Source organism: Salmo trutta, unplaced genomic scaffold (genome assembly GCF_901001165.1).
Source record: "Salmo trutta unplaced genomic scaffold, fSalTru1.1, whole genome shotgun sequence".
In the NCBI taxonomy this organism is placed as follows: Eukaryota; Metazoa; Chordata; class Actinopteri; order Salmoniformes; family Salmonidae; genus Salmo; species Salmo trutta.
This window is the reverse complement of record NW_021822941.1, coordinates 1,672,312-1,683,599: the sequence shown is the minus strand read 5'-3', so window position 1 is coordinate 1,683,599 and position 11,288 is coordinate 1,672,312. Positions and strand designations below refer to the sequence as shown.

At 43.9% G+C, this 11,288-nt stretch overlaps 1 protein-coding gene across 1 annotated transcript in view; it reads left to right on the top strand.

The window, feature by feature from the left end:
• Nucleotides 1-11,288, top strand: part of LOC115187334 (multiple PDZ domain protein) — an 80,205-nt gene that overhangs the window by 39,367 nt on the left and 29,550 nt on the right. The window contains exons 14-18 of the mRNA XM_029746404.1: nucleotides 282-470; nucleotides 2,371-2,544; nucleotides 2,804-3,013; nucleotides 4,659-4,847; nucleotides 8,280-8,409. Coding sequence (XP_029602264.1) covers nucleotides 282-470; nucleotides 2,371-2,544; nucleotides 2,804-3,013; nucleotides 4,659-4,847; nucleotides 8,280-8,409 — 892 coding nt within the window. The remainder of the gene's footprint in view (nucleotides 1-281; nucleotides 471-2,370; nucleotides 2,545-2,803; nucleotides 3,014-4,658; nucleotides 4,848-8,279; nucleotides 8,410-11,288) is intronic.

Here is an 11,288-nt window from a genome sequence, read left to right as displayed (position 1 = left end):
CATTCGGTAATTTATTTATTAATTTGTTCATTCATTGGTTTGTTCATTCATTGGTGTGTTCATTCGGTAATTTATTTATTAATTGGTTCATTCATTTGGTTTGTTAATTAAATAATTTGTTCTTTAATTCACTGCTTTGTTCATTCATTCATTTGTTTATTCATTCATGTATTCATCCATCCACCCATCAAATGGAATATTGACCCTGTTATGCTATGATGTAGCTACATACAGTACATTCAACATGTTTGCTGACCAGACTAGCTTCTCTCTTCTCCCAGGCGAATGGTATCCCTCTGATAGGAGAGACTCACAGAGAGGTGATCAGCATTCTGAGAGAGCTGCCTCTGTGTGTTTGTATGGTGTGCTGCCGCATCGTACCCCCACAGCTACGGGACAGTGACCACGATGATGATGATGAAGATGTACAGCTCCCTCTCAAAGAGCTACTGGCTGAGTTCAATGGCAAGGTAGAGAGGGATGGGGAGGAGGGATGGGGAGGAGGGGGGATGGAGGGATGGGGTGATGGAGGGGGGATGGAGGGATGGGGAACTGGAGGGCAGATGGGAGTGGAGATGGAGAGATGGGGTTATGGAGGGATATGGAGATGGAGGGATATGGAGATGGAGAGATGGGGTTATGGAGGGATATGGAGATGGAGGGATGGGGATATGGAGGGATATGGAAATGGAGGGATGGGGATATGGAGGGATATGGAGATGGAGGGATATGGAGATGGAGGTATGGGGATATGGAGATGGAGGGATATGGAGATGGAGGGATGGGGATATGGAGGGATATGGAGATGGAGGGATATGGAGGGATATGGAGATGGAGGGATATGGAGATGAAGGGATGGGGATATGGAGGGATATGGAGATGGAGGGATGGGATATGGAGATGGAGGGATATGGAGATGGAGGGATGGGAATATGGAGGGATATGGAGATGGAGGGATATGGAGATGGAGGGATGGGGATATGGAGATGGAGGGATGGGGATATGGAGATGGAGGGATAGGGATATGGAGGGATATGGAGATGGAGGGATGGGATATGGAGATGGAGGGATATGGAGATGGAGGGATGGGAATATGGAGGGATATGGAGATGGAGGGATATGGAGATGGAGGGATGGGGATATGGAGATGGAGGGATGGGGATATGGAGATGGAGGGATATGGAGATGGAGGGATGGGAATATGGAGGGATATGGAGATGGAGGGATATGGAGATGGAGGGATATGGAAATGGAGGGATATGGAAATGGAGGGATGGGGATATGGAGGGATATGGAGATGGAGGGATGGGGATATGGAGATGGAGGGATATGGAGATGGAGGGATATGGAGATGGAGGGATATGGAAATAGAGGGATGGGGATATGAAGGGATATGGAGATGGAGGGATGTGGAGATGGAGGGATGGGGATATGGAGATGGAGGGATATGGAGATGGAGGTATGGGGATATGGAGGGATATGGAGATGGAGGGATATGGAGGGATATGGAGGGATATGGAGATGGAGGGATATGGAGGGATATGGAGGGATATGGAGATGGAGGGATGGGATATGGAGATGGAGGGATATGGAGATGGAGGTATGGGGATATGGAGGGATATGGAGATGGAGGGATATGGAGGTATATGGAGATGGAGAGATGGGGATATGGAGATGGAGGGATATGGAGATGGAGGGATATGGAAATAGAGGGATGGGGATATGGAGGGATATGGAGATGGAGGGATGGGGAGATGGAGGGATATGGAAATAGAGGGATGGGGATATGGAGGGATATGGAGATGGAGGGATGGGGATATGGAGGGATATGGAGAGATATGGAAATAGAGGGATGGGGATATGGAGGGATATGGAGATGGAGGGATGGGGATATGGAGATGGAGGGATGGGGATATGAAGGGATATGGAGGGATATGGAGGGATGGGGATATGAAGGGATATGGAGATGGAGGGATATGGAGATGGAGGGATATGGAGATGGAGGGATGGGGATATGAAGGGATATGGACATGGAGGGATGGGATATGGAGATGGAGGGATATGGAGATGGAGGGATGGGGATATGGAGGGATATGGAGATAGAGGGATATGGAGATGGAGGGATGGGGATATGGAGGGAGATGGAGGGATATGGAGATGGAGGGATGGGGAGATGGAGGGATATGGAGATGGAGGGATGGGGAGATGGTGTCAGACATATTGGTGGGGTCAATCCAATCCCTTTGAATCCATTAGGCGGAGTGATCAAGTGTACACTATTTCTGGGAGAAGGGTGGAAACATAGTCAATCAGACTGCAGCCGGGGTGTCAAATGAGATGTGCCCTAACTCTCTCTCTCTCCTCTCCCAGTCCCAGTATGACCAGCCCTGCTGTCTACTTCCTGGTTGTAACAACATGGATTGTGGGAGTCGTGGTTTTAATAAGCCTGTGTCTCCTCCTCTGGCCATGTGGGAGAGAGACAGTCAGGTGATAGAGCTGGTGAAGGGAGAGGAAGGCCTGGGATTCAGCATCCTAGACTACCAGGTAAGACTGTGGTGCATCTCAATGGTCTAACGTAGCTTCCTATTCTCCTCTCTTTCAACTGGTTTGGGCCACTAGTAATGTAGACCAGGAGACGAGGACAGGATGGTGGGCCAAAGAGTGGATCCTTTGGAAAGACAATAAAAGAAAGATGAATTGGGAGGCAAAACAATTCTAGTCTCTTCTTTCTATTGGATTTCCCTTTTGGAGGACATGACCTGTGAACTGCTGTTCACGTGTTTCTTATGTTGTCCCTCTCCAGGACCCAGAGGATGACTCTAAGACTGTTCTGGTAATCCGCTCCCTGGTCCCCGGTGGCGTGGCCGACTCAGACGGACGCCTGCTGCCAGGTGACCGGCTCATGTCCGTCAACGACGTGGACCTGGTCAGATCAACGCTGGAGCGCGCCGTGCACGTCCTCAAAACCACCGGCTACGGGGTCGTGCGCATCGGCGTCGCCAAGCCGCTGCCGGTACGACAGTAACCCAAAACACTCTAACACTGTATACTGGAGCTACAACAGGGCTGGCCCACCCTCCTCCTGTATGCTATGGGTGGCCCACCCTCCTCCTGTATACTAGGGGTGGCCCACCCTCCTCCTGTATACTAGGGGTGGGGGTGGCCCACCCTCCTCCTGTATACTATGGGTGGCCCACCCTCCTCTTGTATACTATGGGTGGCCCACCCTCCTCCTGTATACTAGGGGTGGCCCACCCTCCTCCTGTATACTAGGGGTGGCCCACCCTCCTCCTGTATACTAGGGGTGGCCCACCCTCCTCCTGTATACTATGGGTGGCCCACCCTCCTCCTGTATACTATGGGTGGCCCACCCTCCTCCTGTATACTAGGGGTGGCCCACCTCCTCCTGTATACTAGGGGTGGCCCACCCCACCCCCCTCCTATTTACTGGAACAGGGGTGGCCCACCTTCCTCCTGGATAGCTACCACTATAAAACAACAATGAGAGTCATTTATTTCTAACTACAGTGGGTTTTTAAGAAAGAGAATAGCCAAACAACAAATTTTGCCATCAGTCACACAGTCAAATTAGTAGTAGTTTGACACTTTTGTCTAAGACAATACTGCTCTTCTACCACCTATCACCATAACACAGTCAATACATGTAGTTTACCACCATAACACAGTCAATACATGTAGTTTACCACCATAACACAGTCAATTCATGTAGTTCACCACCATAACACAGTCAATACATGTAGTTACCACCATAACACAGTCAATACATGTAGTTTATATCTATCACCATAACACAGTCAATACATGTAGTTTATATCTACCACCATAACACAGTCAATACATGTAGTTTATATCTACCACTATAACACAGTCAATACATGTAGTTTATATCTACCACCATAACACAGTCAATACATGTAGTTTACCACTATAACACAGTCAATACATATAGTTTATATCTACCACCATAACACAGTCAATACATGTAGTTCACCACCATAACACAGTCAATACATGTAGTTTACCACTATAACACAGTCAATACATATAGTTTATATCTACCACCATAACACAGTCAATACATGTAGTTCACCACCATAACACAGTCAATACATGTAGTTTACCACCATAACACAGTCAATACATGTAGTTTACCACCATAACACAGTCAATACATGTAGTTTATATCTACTACCATAACACAGTCAATACATGTAGTTTATTTCTGACCACAGTGTGTTGTAACTCTTGTTGTTGCCTGTGTCTTAGTAACAGTAGGGCATCAGAGAGAGCCTCTTGTTACAAGCCTGCTGAATATTTCATGGTGTTGAGAAATGAACACAATGCCTGACCACACTACTAGAGAGAGAAAGGGGAGGAGAGAGAGAGAGAGTTGGAGAGAGAGACTAGAAAGAGAGAAGGAAAGGTAGGTGAGGAGGAGGTGAAAGAGAGAGACAGGTAGAGAGAGAAAGAGAGAGATAGAGAGTGTCCAATTCTCCCATTCACAACTCTCTTTACCCTGTTAGCTTCGATGCTAATTCGGTCAGACCAGAACTCTATCGGGTCTATATTCTTCTCCGTTTCCTACAGACCCTGTCCACCTCTGACCCTCCACCTTTGACCTTTCACGTATCCCTCAGATCGAGTGTTGTGTCCTGGAGTCCATCCCAGAGTCATCAAGGTCGTCCAGAGACGAGACCCAGTCGTTATCGAGAGATGAGAAGGATACTCTCTACTCGGCTGGGATGCTAGCCTCCTCCTCACAGCAGGCGCATGCTAACAGCTACGGCTCACAGCAGAAGAACAGCCAACCGTTCTGCACGCTGAAGGTAAGAAGCCTTCCTAACAGTCAAGTGACATCAACACCTCAGGGTTAGCTTTGTTAGTCTACTGTAAGGACCGAAATAACTTGGAACAAGAAGCGGCGCTCACAATGCTAACTCTAGAAAGTACTTTTTGCTTTATTAGTGTAATAATGAATCGAAATCATGTGGAAATGATAGTGAACAACAAACTGTAGCTGACTAAAGAGAAAAACAAGACACAGTGGCTGTATGCTAAATCAACGGTGGTTATATGCTAAATCAACAGTGGTTATATGCTAAAGCTACAGTGGTTATATGCTAAAGCTACAGTGGTTATATGCTAAATCAACAATGGTTATATGCTAAATCAACGGTGGTTATATGCTAAATCAACAGTGGTTATATGCTAAAGCTACAGTGGTTATATGCTAAATCAACAGTGGTTATATGCTAAAGCTACAGTGGAGTGGTTATATGCTAAATCAACAATGGTTATATGCTAAATCAACGGTGGTTATATGCTAAATGAACAGTGGTTATATGCTAAAGCTACAGTGGTTATATGCTAAATCAACAGTGGTTATATGCTAAAGCTACAGTGGAGTGGTTATATGCTAAAGCTACAGTGGTTATATGCTAAATCAACAGTGGTTATATGCTAAAGCTACAGTGGTTATATGCTAAATCAACAATGGTTATATGCTAAAGCTACAGTGGTTATATGCTAAATCAACAGTGGTTATATGCTAAAGCTACAGTGGTTATATGCTAAATCAACAGTGGTTATATGCTAAAGCTACAGTGGAGTGGTTATATGCTAAAGCTACAGTGGTTATATGCTAAATCAACAGTGGTTATATGCTAAAGCTACAGTGGTTATATGCTAAATCAACAATGGTTATATGCTAAAGCTACAGTGGTTATATGCTAAATCAACAGTGGTTATATGCTAAAGCTCCAGTGGTTATATGCTAAATCAACAGTGGTTATATGCTAAAGCTACAGTGGTTATATGCTAAAGCAACAGTGGTTATATGCTAAAGCTACAGTGGTTATATGCTAAAGCAACAGCGGTTATATGCTAAAGCTACAGTGGTTATATGCTAAAGCTACAGTGGTTATATGCTAAAGCTACAGTGGTTATATGCTAAAGCAACAGTGGCTATATGCTAAATCAACAGTGGTTAGATGCTAAATCAACAGTGGCCGTATGCTAAAGCTACAGTGGTTATATGCTAAAGCTACAGTGGTTATATGCTAAAGCAACAGTGGTTATATGCTAAAGCTACAGTGGTTATATGCTAAAGCTACAGTGGTTATATGCTAAAGCTACAGTGGTTATATGCTAAAGCAACAGTGGTTATATGCTAAAGCTACAGTGGTTATATGCTAAAGCTACAGTGGTCGTATGCTAAAGCAACAGTGGTTATATGCTAAAGCTACAGTGGTTATATGCTAAAGCTACAGTGGTCGTATGCTAAAGCAACAGTGGTTATATGCTAAAGCTACAGTGGTTATATGCTAAAGCTACAGTGGCCGTATGCTAAAGCAACAGTGGTTATATGCTAAACGCAGGCAGCCATCTCACTCTCTGGAGCAATAGTCACAGCTCAGCTAACTGTTTGCTACAGAATACCTTATCCAGTCAAACAAATGGAAAGATATGAGTCAAGTGTGTAAATAGGAACTAGTCAACCTAGGTTATGTTTTTATCCTCTAACCCTTAGAGAAGTGGCCTATTCCAAATTGTTTATACTTCAGTAAATATTGTTCATTCTGCCATACTCGTTTCCTGTATCATACTGACCTGTAGATATGTCACTGTCAGTGAGGCTCAGAGAAAATGCTAGTTTATTTCTCGTGTTTAGAGTCATTGGGCCAGCTGGATCAGTGTCATTGGGCCACCTGAATCAGTGTCATTGGGCGAGGCTCAGAGAAAGTGCTAGTTTATTTCTCGTGTTTAGAGTCATTGGGCCAGCTGGATCAGTGTCATTGGGCGGGGCTCAGAGAAAGTGCTAGTTTATTTCTCGTGTTTAGAGTCATTGGGTCAGCTGGATCAGTGTCATTGGGCCAGCTGGATCAGTGTCATTGGGCCAGCTGGATCAGTGTCATTGGGCCAGCTGGATCAGTGTCATTGGGCCAGCTGGATCAGTGTCATTGGGCCAGCTGGATCAGTGTCATTGGGCCAGCTGGATCAGTGTCATTGGGCGAGGCTCAGAGAAAGTGCTAGTTAGTGCCTAGTTTCTTCTTCATTGTGAGGATGTTACAATCATTCACTGTCCGACATTAAATCACTCAGCAGGTTTTTAGTTTCGACTTTCTCTTAAATTACACTGAATCAGCCAGTGCTTCAGTCAAACGTTAAGGTTCCCAGTGTTTATTATGGGAACATGCTGCCATACACCTGTTCTAAGTTCAACACAGAAGCTCTCTTGGTGTCCTAACTATTCTTTCTTTTCTTCAATTTAAAGTTTTATTAAGTTTTCTGGTTTTTCAATCAACCAACAAAACACATTCCACACTCACAGATGTGACAGACTTAAAAAACGAATAATATATTTTTTTTATAATAATAGTAATAATAAAAATACAAAAATAACAATAATAATAAATTTTAAAAAATATGTAAATATATATATAAAACCTTGTAGCAGCACTATCAGGGTTATTATTAGCTATTTCCAGCCTTAGCTAAGACGACGAGCAAATAATACGTTTTTAGTTTTTACAGCACCTTACACAACATGTATCTGCTCATTTCCCTAATCACCCCATTCACTCTGTCCAATATGAAATATAGTTGAGTAGTGGAGACCAGAGTCTATCAAACTTGGGCTGTCTCTTGCGGAGGTCATAAGTGAGCTTTTCAAGAGGGAGAAAGTCAACAATCTGGTCAATCCACATTTTAAATGTAGGAGAGGTATTAGAGTCCCACAATAGAAGAATACATTTCTAGCAAATGTTCTCTGTCAGGATCAAGAACAAAGTCCTGCTGGGCATTAAGAAGATAGAGACACGGGGTCATATCAAACTGTACATCTAGTATTTCCTGTGCAGCAGTATGTATAGATTACCAAAATCTGGCAATCTCTCTACAGCTCCAAAATACATGCATATAGGTTCCACTTTCAGAGGTACATCTTTTACAGTTAGAAGAAATGTCAGTTTTTATTCTGTGGAGTCTCGTTGGAGTGTAATAACATGTGTACTTAGCTTCTTTCATTTCTACATTAGTAGAGGATCAGTATACCCTGTCCTCCGCCCATAATGCATCACTGGTCCCTAACTATTCTAAACAGCTTGTAGGCCTGCTACCTTCATTCATCCGTTTATGCTTCGTTTTCTCCAGTTCATCCATCAGTTCATCCATCAGTTCATCCATCAGTTCATCCATCAGTTCATCCATCCTTCCATTCATTGATTGATTTATCCCTTATTTTCTTTTATCTTCCTCAGGACGAGAAACCTCCGCGTCATTGTTCCAGCAGCAACATGGAGGACGGCGATAAGCTCCTGGCCCCGCACCCTTCTTTCGGCAGCCATTTTGAGAGGACAATCACTGTTGTCAGGGGCAACCGTAGCCTTGGTATGTTATCAGTGTTTTTCATTGTGGCGGGGTGTCTGTGTGTGTACATCGTCGGCACGGCGATACTGGGCGGAGAGGAGGAGAAGCTGATAATCGAGGGAAGTCAAAGATTTTTTCAGGAGTTGAGGTGAATAGTGGTGTTTCATAAGGGAATATCTGTAAAGGCTTATTTCATTTATAAAGCCGTATTGAATTCAATCAAATTGAAAAGGTGAGAGAAAGAGAGAGAGAACAGAGAGGAAGAAAGTTGACTAGCACTTTTTATTACGGGCACCATAGAAAACCCATGTCGATGACTGTGAAAGAGACAGTGGTCCTCTGTTATTAAGAAAACCCATGTTGATGACTGTGAAAGAGACAGTGGACCTCTGTTAAGAAAACCCATGTCGATGACTGTGAAAGAGACAGTGGTCCTCTGTTATTAAGAAAACCCATGTTGATGACTGTGAAAGAGACAGTGGACCTCTGTTAAGAAAACACATGTCGATGACTGTGAAAGAGACAGTGGACCTCTGTTAAGAAAACCCATGTCGATGACTGTGAAAGAGACAGTGGACCTCTGTTAAGAAAACCCATGTCGATGACTGTGAAAGAGACAGTGGACCTCTGTTAAGAAAACCCATGTTGATGACTGTGAAAGAGACAGTGGACCTCTGTTAAGAAAACCAATGTCGATGACTGTGAAAGAGACAGTGGACCTCTGTTAAGAAAACCCATGTCGATGACTGTGAAAGAGACAGTGGACCTCTGTTAAGAAAACCCATGTCGATGACTGTGAAAGAGACAGTGGACCTCTATTTCGTTTTTTAAAACATAACCTTTATTTCACTAGGCTACTGGGGAACAGTGGGTTAACTGCCTTGTTCAGGGGCAGAACGACAGATTTTTACCTTTGTCAGCTCGGGGATTCAATCCAGCAACCTTTCCGGTTACTGGCCCAACGCTCTAACCACTAGGCTACCTGCCTCCCCAATTACATCACTTTGTCATCGTCACTTTAATGACAGGAAGGCCAGTGGCAACAACACTGTCTTTCAGTAGCAGTACATAAAGAGTTTATCTCTAGGTTTGTCAGCAACATGGTAGGATTATATTCATGTTATTGATTTGGTTATTTGTCACTTTAGAGAAGTTAGTTTCCAGACTGTGGAATACATTTTTGAATGTAGCAAACTTTTGCAGTGTAGTTTGGCTACTTTACTTTGTTTGATCATTCAGACCCAGAATGCTTTGCGAAATGATTTTGGTCCATTGGGACTACAGAATGTTGTGAGCATTTTGTTGTTATTTTATCACTAAAATGTGTTTATAATTATTACCTTGCCTGATACCTTACCAACATTAGATGTTCAAAATTACACCAAAGAGATATATATATATATATATATATATATATATATATATATTCAGTGGGGGAAAAAAGTATTTGATCCCCTGCTGATTTTGTACGTTTGCCCACTGACAAAGAAAGGATCAGTCTATAATTTTAATAGTAGGTTTATTTGAACAGTGAGAGACAGAATAACAACAAAAAATCCTGAAAAACACGTCAAAAATGTTATAAAATGATTTGCATTTTAATGAGGGAAATAAGTATTTGACCCCTCTGCAAAACATGACTTAGTACTTGGTGGCAAAACCCTTGTTGGCAATCACAGAGGTCAGACGTTTCTTGTAGTTGGCCACCAAGTTTGCACACATCTCAGGAGGGATTTTGTCCCACTCCTCTTTGCAGATCTTCTCCAAGTCATTAAGGTTTCGAGGCTGACGTTTGGCAACTCGAACCTTCAGCTCCCTCCACAGATTTTCTATGGGATTAAGGTTTGGAGACTGGCTAGGCCACTCCAGGACCTTAATGTGCTTCTTCTTGACCCATTCCTTTGTTGCCTTGGCCGTGTATTTTGGGTCATTGTCATGCTGGAATACCCATCCACGACCCATTTTCAATGCCCTGGCTGAGGGAAGGATGTTCTCACCCAAGATTTGACGGTACATGGCCCCGTCCATCGTCCCTTTGATGCGGTGAAGTTGTCCTGTCCCCTTAGCAGAAAAACACCCCCAATGCATAAAGTTTCCACCTCCATGTTTGACGGTGGGGATGGTGTTCTTGGGGTCATAGGCAGCATTCCTCCTCCTCCAAACACGGCGAGTTGAGTTGATGTCAAAGAGCTTCATTTTGGTCTCATCTGACCACAACACTTTCACCCAGTTGTCCTCTGAATCATTCAGATGTTCATTGGCAAACTTCAGACGGGCATGTATATGTGCTTTCTTGAGCAGGGGGACCTTGCGCGCGCTGCAGGATTTCAGTCCTTCACGGCGTAGTGTGTTACCAATTGTTTTCTTGGTGACTATGGTCCCAGCTGCCTTGAGATCATTGACAAGATCCTCCCGTGTAGTTCTGGGCTGATTCCTCACCGTTCTCATGATCATTGCATCTCCACGAGGTGAGATCTTGCATGGAGCCCCAGGCCGAGGGATATTGACAGTTCTTTTGTGTTTCTTCCATTTGCGAATAATCGCACCAAATGTTGTCACCTTCTCACCAAGCTGCTTGACGATGGTCTTGTAGCCCATTCCAGCCTTGTGTAGGTCTACAATCTTGTCCCTGACATCCTTGGAGAGCTCTTTGGTCTTGGCCATGGTGGAGAGTTTGGAATCTGATTGATTGACTGCTTCTGTGGACAGGTGTCTTTTATACAGGTAACAAGCTGTGGTTAGGAGCACTCCCTTTAAGAGTGTGTTCCTAATCTCAGCTCGTTACCTGTATAAAAGATACCTGGGAGCCAGAAATCTTTCTGATTGAGAGGGGGTCAAATACTTATTTCCCTCAATAAAATGCAAATCAATTTATAACATTTCTGACATGCGTTTTTCTG